General features: G+C 39.2%; 1 protein-coding gene across 1 annotated transcript; it reads right to left on the reverse strand.

Annotated features, from left to right (window-relative positions):
- Positions 1-490: 490 nt before the first annotated feature.
- On the reverse strand, positions 491-14334 carry LOC139727716 (probable ATP-dependent RNA helicase DDX47). The gene is made up of 13 exons (XM_071638694.1): positions 14257-14334; positions 12454-12547; positions 11013-11201; positions 10389-10460; positions 9619-9689; positions 9091-9210; positions 8526-8642; positions 6466-6612; positions 4911-4987; positions 3393-3453; positions 2372-2442; positions 1992-2121; positions 491-1237 (listed from the first exon to the last, which is right to left on the reverse strand). The coding sequence occupies exons 1-13, from the start codon at positions 14332-14334 to the stop codon at positions 1115-1117; spliced, it is 1350 nt and encodes a 449-aa protein (XP_071494795.1). The 3' UTR covers positions 491-1114.
- Positions 14335-15440: the final 1106 nt, after the last annotated feature.

Raw genomic sequence — 15440 nt, forward strand, 5'->3', positions numbered from 1 at the left:
TCTCTCTCTCTCTCTCTCTCTGGTAGCCTGACTCTATCTCTTCTGATGACTTTCTACTCAATTCTCCTGCAATTACTCCGACATCAAGAGAGTATTTCACAAAGAATGCACCTTGTGATGCAGCCAAGCTAGTCGGAGGCCTATCCGAGTATGTGAAGATTCAGGAGAACTTGCTCTACAGAGATCTGATATAGGGAACCTACCAAACAACAACAGCAACAACAAAATAAAAATATATTTTTTTTCCCCTACTATTTTTGGGATACTGATGTAATAAATGCCTCACTGCTTGGCACACGAAAACAAAAAATATCCAGGTTTCGAAGACCGGGTTTGCCCTGAAGTAGAGCACCTGCCTACCTTATAAATTGTGATTTTGAGACTATGAATATCATATCATTCAACTGGAACTGAGTAAGAAGATGGTGTCACATTTAAAAAAAAAAATGATAGAAGTGGAAACTGTAAATACCTTATACAGTGACAAATGAGATGTCCATTCATTAATGTCCTCACTTCATATGTATAATGCAGGCTTTTGAGTACAGTGGCTGGTTTCCTAAAGAGATGATTGGTAAATGCCAGTTGCTATCAAGGAACCAGCAGCTCACGTACATGTACATGCATTATGAAACATAGTTCACTGGATGGTCCTGCCTATACAATTGTACTTGCGTGGTCAATATGGTTGAGACTGGCCAAACACAGCAGAGTGTCCAATACAGTGGAGATAATTGCTAAGCGTAATTCATGGAGTACATGTACTGAAGCACAGAACTTCCATTACTAACAAGAAAGGCAATAGTGTGGGACCAATATAAAAGAGAATACACCCCTTGCAAACACTACACATTATCTCCATGCCTTGGATAACTGCTGACCTGTGTATCCTGCTATCAGTGAGGATATAGGCCTATCTGTTGCCAAATATACCTCATTTCATTTTGCAATTCAGAAGCAAGTAGACCAATTATTCCCAAGTGGCAAGTAACACCAACTTTCCAATGAGTGTACATGTAGCTTGACCTTTGACCTTCTGAGTCCTCAAAGTCCTTTTCCTGGTAAACAGAGTCTGTTTTTTGGAGGCTGGGCTTCCTCAAAGGGTCACTGCGCTTTATCTCTTCCCTTTGTGTTTGACCTTCATCTTCTTCCTGACCCCCATGAAGTCTTCACTGTCCTCCTCCGCCTCGCGACCTTTGCCCCTTCCTTTCCTCTTGTCATCTGTGTCCTTCATTTCCTGTGTGTCACAACGAATGTAAAATCACATTTTAACAAACCAGCACTGGTAGCACACACCTCCATGGTTACTATACATTGTGCAATAATAGTCCACTACAGTACACTCCCGCTATAACACACACGGTTATAACAAAATTCCAGTAACAACGAAATAAAAATTCAGGCCGCAACATGATCTGCTGTATGTTTTTCATCGTTCATTTGTTTGGTTATAATGAAATTTCGATATAACGAAAGAAAACTGCCAGTCCCGAGGACTTGGTTATAATGGGAGTTCACTGTACCTGTCAGTATTCTCTGAAGAACTCAGTGCCATGGAATATGTACACAGTGATATGGCACAGCCTAACTCTCTATATATCTTCATTTATTTTTTTGTAATCATAGTGAGAAACCTTACATAACAAGGTCATTGTCATGATTTTGAGGTCCTTGTTACATTCATGTGCTTCTTTTGTGTGTAACAAAAAGAGTTTGCGAGCCCATCAGCCCATGCTCTATTCATTCCTCACGCCCCATCAATCAAACATGGAGTTGTCCATGGAAAGGGGATACATGTACCGCTTGACTGCTTTTGCCCAGGTGGATTACCAACCTATCCATCTTCTGTCGTCCCGCAAAAAAGAAGCTCATTTCGGGGCATTGAATCATCTCGAAGGATTGCGAGAGGAACAGGTTAACAGAGAAGCCCACCAGAGTGGGCAGACCAGACCTACCACCAGTGATGTCTACCTACACCCAAGAGGACTCACCATCTTGGCGTATCGCTGGGCCTCCGACACCCTCTCCATCAGCATCATGACCTCCTCCTCCTCTGTCTTGAAGAGGGGAAGCTTCTTACCAATCAGCTGCTCTATCCTCTGGTACAATTCAACATCGTATCTAAAAGACAATAGTCGAGGCATGACATTAAAATCAATAGACTTCTGTGATTCCTCTGCTCATTACATCTACACTGGTATAATGTTTGTATCAATAATGCTGCAACTCTTTTGATATAGCTTGTGTTGGTGCAATGTATAAGGTGAATAAATGTCATCATCTAAATTGGACTTATGATGAGAAAGTGATGGAACTAACCACATCATCTGTTAAATGACATCACAGCAAAAAAATTGTGACTGAGACTCACTGTGTGACAAATGTGATTGCCTTGCCTGAGCGTCCAGCACGAGCAGTCCGCCCCACTCTGTGGATGTAGTCCTATGAGGGGGAAGATTTACCCAGAGAGAAGGTCATGAAGGAAACATGCAGAGAACACACAGTAAAGAAATATTAAGAGCAAATCTAACCTGTTGAGGACGAGTCCAGAGTATACTCCGGCAAGTGTCTATTAGGGAAATACGTGTTGTACATGTAGCAAAATCAGTTCGTCCTCAACAGGTTAGCTGCCCTGATTTTGCTACTTCTTCCCGTTGTTGTTTGTTGACTTGAAAAGGTTCACCTGAAAATGTTAACCTGTTGGAGAGAGTTCTGTCCCATGGATAACATAACAAATGGTATACTACCATGTTTATGCAATGACGGACTGGTATTTTAATCTTTAACCTGTTGAGGACGAGTCCCGAGTATACTCCGGCAGGTGTCTATGGGAAATGCATGTTTTAGCAAAATGAGCCCGTCCTCAATGGGTTAAGCAGAGTTGGACAGACGACAAAAACACTACAATTATGACCATTATAATGCTAACAACTCAAGTCATCATCTTCTTTGGGTATCTCATAATAGCTTTCATATTTCTGAAGATAATCCTCAATTGCCTCCCCCCCAAAAAAAAAAAAAAAATGCAATCTATAGAAACAAATAAACAAACATTACTTCCACAAGACAAAGAAGAACAATTTTATATCATAGGGGATAAGGCACAAGGACCAATATTCTCAACATACCATGAACTGAAATAAAATTAAGTGACTATTTCTTATTTCTCCACAAAAAAAAAATTAATGGAGCATTCAATAGATACAACAATCTGACATGAAGGGTCCTGTGGTTCCTACTAATATCTGATACTCTACTCACTTTTAAAGTTTCACACTGTCAAATACACATTCCTATACTTGTCCCACCTCACCCCTCCCCCATCCCCCCACCCCCACACACACGCAAATACAGGCAAACAACATGCATTTAATCTGAAATCACTTTGTCACCTTTGAGTGAGTAGGAATGTCGAAGTTGACAACACAATCCACGTGAGGAATGTCCAGTCCTCTGTGAAGAAAAAAACAAATATGGATGGAAAGTTTATAAATGGTCATTTCTTGCTAACACCAGTCAGCTGGTGGTTTGCCTGAGTCACAGTGGGTGATTTCAAGTTTGGTGCTAGTGTTAGTGCTAGCCCCCAAATAACAGCCTTAAATCGAGCTCCAACACAGACGGTCAGATTAACAAAGCTAGTGCTGAGATAGCACTAGCACTACAATGTAGCACCAGCGCCGAACTTGAAATCCCCCAGTATGGTACTACTGCATTCACAGAATGCAAGGGCACTGATATAAAGATGTTGATGGCTGAAAAACAACTTTTAATCCAGCATTACACTCGGAATGCTTCCAATTTACAATGTGAGGTTGCTCAAGGACATAACACATTTATGCACAATTAAGTTCATGTACAATGTATGGGGGGGGGGGGATTCCGCCCCCCCTTCAGATCTCGCCTATGGAACGCGCTATCGCGCCAAAAATCGGCACACGCGACGCCCGCGACGTATTCTATCAAAATGTATGGTTGCTTTCTCCGAAAAATTTTTCTTATATTTTATATTAATTAATTATTGTAATTTATGCATAAAATCAGTTTTGGGCTCTAAATCACTTATTAATGCTCCAATTAAGCTAATTTCTTTTTAAAAATGTTTCTTGTATCATTCTTCTGAGACATAGGATAAAAAAAAATCTGTATCGAAATTAATTTCTTACGTATTTTATTGTTTTTTGAATTTCTTATGTATTTCTTTGTTTTTTGACCTTTTGTTTTTGTTTGTTTTTTGGCCAAAATTTGTCAAAGACATTTTTCGAAGCATTATTATGCTAAAATAAATTAATTTTGGCCATTCTAAGTGAAGATATGAATTTTTATGTGAATTAATTGAAAAAACATAATTTGCATTGGATTTGCACACAAAATCACGTTTTGGAGCAATTTTGGGGTTGACAAATTTTTTTCAAACGGGCGTCGCGTCAAAACGGTATGCGCGGGCGCAACAATTTGGGTCTCAAAAGTTGCGCGATAGTCATGAAAGTCATGAAACATCGCGGCGGGAGCTTATCGCGTTGCGAAGATATCGCGCGAAATGTCGAGGGGGGGCGGATTCCGCCCCCCCCTCCCCCCTCCCCCCCCCCCCCCCCCCCCCCCCCCAGCCTGATTAGGGTTAATGGAAAAGATGAGTACATGTAGGTTTACCACATAGGCTATGTCATTGGCATTTAATTGAGAACAACTTGTGCTCCATTTTTATTTTTCCTGCCTGAAGTCAGAAAAAATTATACAATTGTTGAATTCTTGCCAGTTTATTGGATTCTCATAAAATATTAATCAATATATTTCCTATGTCTTCATGCATAAAGTCTCTGCAACCTGTTCCTCTATTGGGAGTGTCGCCTCAGGGTTATACCTTCTCCCCCTAAAACCCCCCTCCCCTCATCCCTCAAGATGGTTTTACTCACCTGCTGGCAACATCAGTAGCAATTAGAATGGAGCGACTCTTGGCCTTGAACTTGTTGAGAGTCCCAAGCCTCTTGGACTGTGGGAGATGCAATTCCAAGACAGAATGAGAAATATCAAATTGAGAGCAACTTTATACAAATCATCCATTTGGAACCAGGATGATAATGGCAAACAAACATACAAAGTTAACGTACATGTTCTTCATAAACCTTTACATTGTAAGTCATAAACCTTTACTTCATGCCCTTTCACTACCATCACACCCAGCACTACTACTTCCACTGCTACCACATTAACTCTTTATGTGCCAATGGCAGAAACCCGTTCTGTGCCACATTATTCTGAGTACACCAACGTAGGCATGCTTTGGGAAAACATGCTGTTTTTCAAATCTATGTAACTTTTATAGATTTCTGTTACCCGGGACATGCAATGAGCAAAGTTGTAGAGAAAATGGCAAGCTTTGCTTCGATGTAAATTATATGAAAAATCTATGATTGTTCCTGGAATCATGAAAAATCTTTTCATTGTACTGTGCCATTTTGGCTCAGTTTGGGTGGGTTTGTGGGTTTGAGAAGAATATGCAAACTTAGCATGGCGTCAACAGAGTCCAGTGTGCAAACCCAGCATATAAAGAGTTAACTTTGTCGCCATATTTCATCATTACTACCGCAACAACCCTTACTACTGTCATATCAACTACTTTTTATTTTCCTACCACTGCCACCCCACTGACCATTTCTCATTTTCCTACCACTACTACCCTTCCAATCACTTTCCTTTTCCCACCACTATTACCACACTGACAACTATACTTCTATCACCACTACCACCACACCAACCACTTCTATTTTATCACCAGTCCTACCCATCATTTGTTTTTATTAACACTTCAACCATACCAACAACTTCTTCTTTTTTTTATCACCACTACCACCACACCAACCACTTCTATTTTATCACCAGTCCTACCCATCATTTGTTTTTATTAACACTTCAACCATACCAACAACTTCTTCTTTTTTTTTTATCACCACTACCACCACACCAACCACTTCTGTCTTATGACCACAGTCATACCCACCATTTGTCTTATTACCCACAACTGCTGCACCAACCACTTCTTTTTGGTTTACTTCCACCACTATTTCACCAACTATTTCTCCTTTCCTACTTCCGACAACCATACCAACCACTCTCCTCAACCACCATCACCACCACCACCACCATCACTCTCGCTTCTGCCACAACCCCACCTGGCTCATCTGTCCATGGAGGGGACCAAATGTCCACCAAAATCCACAAAATGTTTTTCCTTTCCTACCACTACCACCACCATAACAAACCACTTCTCCTAAAACCACCACCACCACCACAACCACTCTCGCTTCTGCCACAAACCCACCTGGCTCATCTGTCCATGGAGGGGACCAAATGTCCACCAAAATCCACAAAATGTTTTTCCTTTCCTACCACTACCACCACCATAACAAAACACTTCTCCTAAAACCACCACCACAACCACAACCACTCTCGCTTCTACCACACACCCACCTGGCTCATCTGTCCATGGAGGGGGATGGCGGTGAACCCGAGGTTGCGGAGCAGCAGGGCGACCCTCTGCGTGTTGTTGCAGGTGCTACAGAAGACCATGAATGAGTTGCCTGCCAGCTCGTTCAGAATGGACACCAAGTAACAATCCTAGTTTGGAATGGAAATGTCAAACATGCAAAAATCTAAACAAAACAACGAAAAACAGTTTGCAATGATATTACCTCTATGATTTTGTCACATATGTTTTTATTTTTCCATTACCTCATTTTATCATCTGCTGAAAATTTTATCATGCTGAAATACACAGGAACCTAAGATATCACTTCATCTTGGCAAGATTAATTGTCTCTACAGAAATTTTCTAGTATTCAGTGACTATTTGAACAAAATCTGACAATCATTTCAGCTTAACAAACAAAAACAACAACATACAACAGAAATGTACAAGAAGCTATACAGTCTGGTAACACCAACCCAAAAATTTGAGAACATGTAATAAAAGGATATGACAATTACCAAATAGAGCAGTTTTTATACTCTAGTCCCTACTGTGCCAAAAGAAAAACTTGATGAACTTATCAACTTTAATTCTTATTTTAGTTTTGTTTTGTTTTTTCTAGATAGGCAGATTGGGAGCTAAGAGGATAAACACATTAAAAAAAAATCACTCAAGGTGTAATCATGAAAATGCAGTATATACATCATAGTATACAAATATCGACTGCTGCAGAGGGAGATGGTAAAACTATTTGCACCGAGGTGATGTCTCAACAGTGCTATGTCCCGAGACGAAGTCGAGGGACATGGCACTGTTGAGACATCACCGAGGTCAAATAGTTTTACCATGGCCCGAAAGAAAGCAGTCGATATTTGTTTTATATCCCTCTCGAGCATTTTACTAGAGTAATGACGGTTCCCTTTTGGAAAAGTGTGCAGGTTTCGTGAACGATAAATCTAACGTTAGGCCGTAGCAGTGCAGCAGCAGTGCGTGCAGCGCGTAGCGAACGACACCGCTGCGCTGTTGTTGATTCCACACGAGCTACACTACAGCGTGCAAAACTCCGAAAGATCGAGGAGGTCCAGGACTACGTTAGTAGGCCTAAAGCGGCTTCGTTACCCAGATCATATTCAAAATCGGTTTTAGTTTATTCCTAATTCATACCTGATTCATATGGTGTCCTCCTGCGATCATTCTTCCGTTACTTGATAAGCAGTCACTTTGTCAATTGAGCTGAATGCATTGATCACACGTCCACTAACGTCGCACACACCCACGCCATATCGCACCACAGATTTCTGTAATGCTGGAGCTGTGTCGCATCGCACACCGAGCGCTCCGCGCTCTCTTAGCGCTAGCTAGCTACAAGCCACAGGACTGGCGCTCAAAAGTATCGCTACTACGCGCACTGCGTACATTCTTAAGTGAGAAATGTAGATATCGATCACACGATCACGATTGGGTGCAAATCGTGGATTCCCAAAAGTACTATATCACGATGGCTAGTAACCAATTGCACCGCATCCAGCTGCTCATGCTAGCTAGTAAAACTACACCATGTTCGTGCTCTGTACAATCCTATGGCAAGAAGCTTTACATGAGGGATATAATACATGATATAAAACATAAAAGATGCAGTATGACAAGGATAATGTGAGTGACAGCAGACATAAGAATATATATATTGAAGAATTTGATCGCAAAAACCGATAAGTCCATATTTGCCAAATGGAGACATTTGCGATTAAAGGTCAAGAAAAATAAAGAGAATAAAAAGAAAATTTTTGCTTCTTTTGACCATAACTTAAAAAATGTAACTTTATATGTAGTGACCAATATATCATTTAAAAGGTACTTTATGACAGAGACCGTACTTCAAAATCTTAAAAAATGGACTTATCGGTTTTTGCGAACAAACTCTTCATATATATGTATATATATACAATATTTCATTTTATTTTTATTCATTTATTTTTTTTAAAGAAACACAGCTGGTAGAGACTCAAGAACAAAAGTGAACATTACTACAAGCAAAAGAAACCTTGTGGAATGAATATATCACCTTGTACTTTGCCGGAATGAAAATGTAGAACTGCTGCAGTTTGTCGACAGTCTGGTACTTTGTCGAGACTTCCACTTTGACAGGGTCTTGGAGGGATGCCCGCTGTAGTTTGGCGACCTAGAGCATGTATAAATCATACTAATACCCATCATTGGATGATCTATGTGGGTTAAACCATCTCTTTTTCTATTGTGTTTTTCAATGAATAAGAAGACTTGCAGCATTACAGAGAAAGGACACAATTTCTAAATTCAACGTGCAAATACACCGATTGTGAAATCATTCGTACAGGACTATTCAGCCTGTAGACTAATGAATTGTTCTCTGGAATTTCCTCTTCCTTTTTTTTTTTTCTTTTTTTTTTTAGTCAGTAGATGGTATATTGTCTATGACACAACTGTGCATCTGTTTCAAGAACAGATAATAAATAGAATTAGATGTTACACTGACATTTATACTTTCAATAGCAACACAAAAAAAGAAGTTTTAGAAGTTTTCAAAGAGTCCAAAAAAGGAGTATATGTTTTTGTTTTTCCTTGCTTCTGTTCCTTAAGAGACACCATACCTTTTTGGTCATCGTGGCAGAGTAAAGGTAAGTTTTCCTCTGCTTTGGAATAACCTTCAGGATCTTATCGATCTCAGTCTCAAAGTCCATGTTGAGAATCCGGTCTGCTTCATCCATCACCTTGAAGAGAAGGAAAAATGGAGAATAAAAAAAAGCATGTCACAATGAAGAGAGGCAAGACAAATTTCTTGGAGAAAGTATCAAAACTTGAGTTCCACACATGCTGAATATGAACATGTACTTTGTTTTCCTTGTTTTGTCTTTCTTCATTTAGTGTATTCTTCATTAGTGAGAACATTATGCCAGGGCAAACAACCCAATGAATCAAAAACAGAAGAAAAACACACACACAATAAATACAATTCAATAACAACTTAGAATATTTAAAGTGGGAGCGGGCATTACTGCAAACAGGATTTATTTCAAAGTTATCATGCTAACACAAAACAGTAGGTCTAGCATGATCATTTCATCTTCTTATAGAATGGTAAGAAAAGGGGCTAACAGTTTGCATATTGTCAAACTTACCAAGTATTTCAGTGCTCTGAGGTTGAAACCCTTTGTATTCTCCAGATGATCAACCAAACGTCCTGGGGTTGCTACATGACAAAGGTTCAATTTTAAAAACAGATTGCAATTATATAAAGTACCCAACATCAGCAGAGCATGTATTTATCCGGATACAAATATTTCATCTGACAAGTTATACAAAACACTGAGTATACATCCATCAACTCTATTGATATTGGCTGATGAGAGAGGTTGTACGAAGAGATCATAGCTGTTGGTTATAGCAAACTTGTTTTGAAGGTACAGCTGTAGGTATCTTTCTCTTGGGAAGATTTGGTGAGAGCCATAAACGATATGCCATAATACTCTACATCCTTTCTTAAGTTTTGCAAATGCATGAAGGACAATCTATGGAGGACAATCTAATCAAGACAACTGTTTTAACTGTCGCTATAGAACTGCATCAAAATTATTCTGGAAATACATTAGAATATGAAGAAGTTACTGCATGTCTTAAATTGTGTAATCTCAACAACAACAAAAAAGTGAATCTTTGCTGTCTTACATGGCAATGATCACATAAATGACAAAAGAAAAACCCACACATATATGTAGAAATTTGAATATTACACTATCACTGTCAAGATATCTAAGAACAAATATCACTATGTCATTTACATTTTTTTCTGACGATTTATTCTAAAAATGAACACGACTGCCTACCTTGCGTGTTATGCACTCCCCCTAAACACCATAATTTGTAAGCAATAGCAACAAATTTTGCTCACCAATGACTATGTGAGGTTTCTTTGCCAGCTGAAGTGCCTGGGTCATCATATCGATCCCTCCAACAATGACCACTGTCAGGACAGAGAACAATAAGATAATGGTCAGTTTATATTGACGGATACAGAATGTAGTTCATCACAGGTTGGAACTGCGCTACCATCTCTGAAAATGCTTTAGATTCTTATGACATCAAGAAGTGATATACAAGTATGTCATGCTCACCTCTCTTCCACATGTAACATTAAATTTTCTTTCACTCCACTCATTATTCTACGCCAATATCATGAATATACACTAAGATCCACTATTGAGACTTACAATTGTACTTACACACCAACCTGAATTCAAATTGAGCACTACTTAGTAAATAAATACCAAACTTGTTCATCTTTCACCTGAACCACTGCCTTGAGTTTGCTTTATTATGAAACTCTTTTCCTATCATCTTTAAAAAAAAAATATGAACATATACTTCAATACTGAAATTGTCTACCTTAAAATGTCTACCTATACATTACTATCAACGTGTACAATTTGGATGTATGAATATATATTTGCATGTATGCATGGTCATACAATATGTATGAATGTTACGTCATTCCCTTCATCCCTTTCCAACTGACCGCATGATACGCCAATGGTAGAGCCCAGGGCTTCAAACTGCTCAGAGATCTGAAAGGCAAGTTCCCTGGTTGGGGTGAGGATGAGAGCAAAGAGCCTTTGGGGAGTGTCCAGCAGGGCCTGAAGAATGGGCAGAGCAAACGCTCCGGTCTTCCCTGACCCTGTCTCCGCAAGACCAATGATATCCCTTCCTACACAGAGTAAAGATGGGGAGAAATTTCACTTTAATTGTTTAAACAAAAACACATTGATTAAAATCAAATCAACATTGTATGTTTTCCAGAATGGAAAGAAAAGCTAATTTTCATGCCGAAATGTATTGTTGCATTTTGAAAGAAATTGGATTTTTTTTTTAAAAAAAGATGAGCTAGCAAAAAAAAAAAACCCTGATCAAAATTAGGGTTACATGTACTGTACATGTTCATGTATCCATGACTTATACAATTGTACCTCACTACATCCTTGTACATTTCCCAATTATCAAGTATGCATGTAAAATACAATAGAGATCTGAAATGTGTCTGAAAATAAATGAGTATAACTGTAATACCCTAGAATGTGACTAAAACTGCACTGAAAATGTAAAATACACACACACACATACACAAAAACACCACTATTTCTGTATTGTATGAAACATAACTACCGGTACTTTTTTTCTTCTTTTTTTTTTTTTTTTTTTTCCTTTTTGGTGAAAGATACAAGAAGGGAGTAAGAGCTGGTAGAACAAGTAGAAAGGTAATGTGATGAGATGGAAATGGTGGGGGGTTTTGAATGCAAGTGATGGATATTCAGCAGTTGTAACCACAAGAACAAGACTTGGCTGGGTGAAGTTCATGGAATGCAGAGAGTCACTACATGTACGGTATGTGGGAGAAGGTTTTCCTTGAAGATAAAAGGAAGGGTAAATCAGTGAGATCTGCAATGTAGTATTGGAGTGAGAGTGATGTTTGAGAGAAAGTGAAATGGTGATTTTGAGGACAGAGAGAGCAATGGTGAGAGCAAAACACGACGTGAAACTAAAGGATTAAAAAAAGAAGACAGAGGATACGATGGAGAAGCATGGGTAGAAGGAATCAGTGGAACGGCTGGCAAGGGTGAATGGAGTGCAGTGGTACACTGTATGGCCATGTGTTGGTATGTGCATGGGTTGAGGTGGGATACTGATCATGTTGAGGAAAGTGTTAGAGTTTAAAGCGAATGAGATACGAAAGATAGGAGGACCATAGAAAACATGGATAGACAGGTGGAGGAGGAGCATTGGAAGGTTGGCTTGAGAAAGGAGGACGTCCAAAATCGAGTGAGGTGGCGAGAAGGTGGGAGAGCACTTGGCTGCTGTGAGAGTGAGGTAAATCCGCCCATCCCCGTCATTGGGGACCAACACGCCTCAAAAATGGAGAATGATGATGAGCGTGGGTGGTGATCTTTGAGAGACACGTTTACCTTGTAGAGCAAGGGGTATGGACTCTGCCTGTATCTTTGATGGAGATTTCCATTTCAGCTTCTCGCAAGCCTCACAGAGAACATCCACAACACCCTGTGAGATAGAGAGATTATATAAAAACATAACAGAAAAGGTTTAAAAAAGCGAAACAAAATGGTAAGTGAATGAGAAATCAAACATAAGAATAAAAGATAAATTCAAATTAATGAATGCTGCAGTAGTCCTATATAGGGTCTTTTTATAATTCAAAGTCTGTGTAGATGACTATAACTAAGGCAAGTAACAATACATATTCAAGCATACATTGTAGGCGCCTACATATGTAGTGTGTAGAGTAAAATATCCCATTTGCGGCAGTTTAAGCATTGGTAAGGGTTTTTCCAACTTATAAACAAATCAGGCAAATTATTTTCAACCATTTAATCATAGACAAGATTATTCATTAACGCAATTGTTTTCATAAAAGAAATTTACCATTGACCAACGCAGTTTTCATGATTTACCAGGGCAAAACCCCGGCGCAATTTTCGCCGATAAGGGCGATATGCAACGTAGTATTTCTGCTTGCGGCACGATGTACAATCCCTATGCAATATGCGCGTGCTCCGCGATCTTTAGCTGAACGCCTTCACATGTCTCGTGAACATTGCGTAAGCGCCAATTCCCATTGCGAAAGCACGTGAAAATAGCAGGACGCACATGCATTGGCCGCAAACAAGATCGCAATTCTGGCGGTGTTGTTGATGTCTTTCTCGTGTTTTTCTGAATTTTTTCGACGGTATCATCCACTTTCCGAACAAAAATGGCGGCCCACATCGGCTCGCGAAAGTTCTATTTTATGTGAGGATATGTTTTCAAAATCCATGAGCATCGGGAAAACGACAAAAAAATCAAGTTTCATGGACCATTATTTCTTAATTGTTATGTTAAGAAGTACCAAAAACTTTATTTTGGATGCGATATGTTGTCATTTAGGTGAGAAAATTTCACTTTCGCCAGAGATCGTGCCCATTTTATCGGTTGGTTTTTGTTGATTGCTAGTGTGTTAGTATATGTGTAGTGTGCATGTAACAGTGCCATGCTGTGTTTAGCGGTATATTACCATGTATGTTGTACCTGCCGCGAACGGCTGCACGGCCGCTTACTGCCGCAGTTACTAAGTAGTGGTTCTACTTCAGAGTCTTCAGAATGTTGACCAGACATCGCTGTCATCAGCATCACGATCACGTCCAGATCTAATCTATCTTTCTGCAGAACTTCAGTTTTCTGTTTGTTTGTTGTTGTTTTTTTATACAGACAGTCTATAAGTATAAACGTATATCCTAACATTGTCATTAGTTAGTATCGGTGTCTAGTTGTCTACACCTAAATTTACTGGTAAAATACTAGAAATCTACTCCTGGTGGATGGGCTGGGGAAAAAAAACAGAATAAAATGTGGAGGCTATGTCCTATTCCTATTACAGCTTCATTTTCGTCACCTGTTACAATAACTTGAGCATCACGTATGGGTTAATCCCAACAAAATGATGAGAACGGAGGATGCCACGCCACGCCACGGTATCATATGCATACTTGTACATACATGTACTTGTACAACAAACCCAAAAGTAGACATATGGGACTGTACATTGCGTTCCTTTGCCTTGTGTCACGTTGTCTGTGATTACTGTATGTGTGTGCCTACTCGTGACACTAAAAACAAAGCTTCTTTACAAAGTATTCCGCATGAAATATCAGAATCGATCGCACTCCAAAGTGTCACTAAGACTCTGGAGAAATACATGTGGGCCGTCAACTTACCAGAGAATTGAATGTGATACATTCCTTTGACGTTTCTCCAGAGCTAGCAGCGTGTGGCTTACTGGTGGAAGCTGCCATTTTGGTACAGGGTAGTTGTATACCGCCAGCTAGTGACGTGAAATAGAAAATTAGATTTCGCTTGCGTCCACCGGTCCCGCTGGCACTCACTGTCCACTGAGATTCAGACTGTTGCCAGCCGCGTCTCGAGGACTCCCGACCGTCTGGGGGACGGTGCCGGTGTGGAAATTTAGATACTGACCAATAATTTCACTCACTCAGCTGTGTTCCAGTTAACTTCCAAAATAGAGAAAATTCAAGCAAACGAAGTAGTAAAAGTTCTAACCATAAGCGGACTGTTACTAAACATTATGTTACAGATTTTCACGAAAATTTATTTAAAAGCATGAAAAAGATCGGAACAGCACAGTGGTGCAGTCATCGCCGGAAGTCTCTATTTTAATCTTCATGAAATCTTCTTCTTCGTTTTCTTCTTCTTCTTCTTCTTTCTTTCTTTCTTTCTTTCTTTCTTTGCCTGAAATAAAAAAGAACAATAAATTGTAAACTCGACTGTAGATCCTTGTCGTATAGTAATGAAATGACTTAGTTACGTTTAACTGTGTGAACATTGGGTAATAGCTATTCTGTGATTAATGACCTATTCATCTTTGTTCTTACTTTGCTTAATATATAGATGTACAGTATGTTTTCTTTCTTTTTTTATTGGATATATTATGGTTGTACTTTGTATATTATGGACCCCATGAAAACCAGCTTTGTTATGCTGACAAAGTTGAATATGGGAATCCATCCGTTTGTGTTTTTATTTCTTTTACGGGTAAATAGATGAAGAGTTTGATTGCAAAAACCGATAAGTCCGTTTTTGAAGATTTTGATGTACGGTATCTGTCATAAAATACAAAATAATACCTTTTAAATGATATATTGGTCACTACATATAAAGGTACATTTTTGAAGTTATGGTCAAAGGAAGCAAAAATTTTCTTATCATTCTCTTTATTTTTCTTGATCTTTAATCGCAAACATCTCCATTCGACAAAATATGGACGTATCGGTTTCTGCAAACAAACTCTTCAGATATATACTAATACTAATACTTAAAGGCATAATTTACCATTTGCAGATGAAACAAAAACCCAGCATTACTGCTTTCAAATAGTTCTAAA

The sequence above is a fragment of the Diadema antillarum genome, unplaced genomic scaffold, assembly GCF_040938485.1.
Source record: "Diadema antillarum isolate AM-2024a unplaced genomic scaffold, OU_Dant_1.0 seq00000146_RagTag, whole genome shotgun sequence".
Classification (NCBI taxonomy): domain Eukaryota; kingdom Metazoa; phylum Echinodermata; class Echinoidea; order Diadematoida; family Diadematidae; genus Diadema; species Diadema antillarum.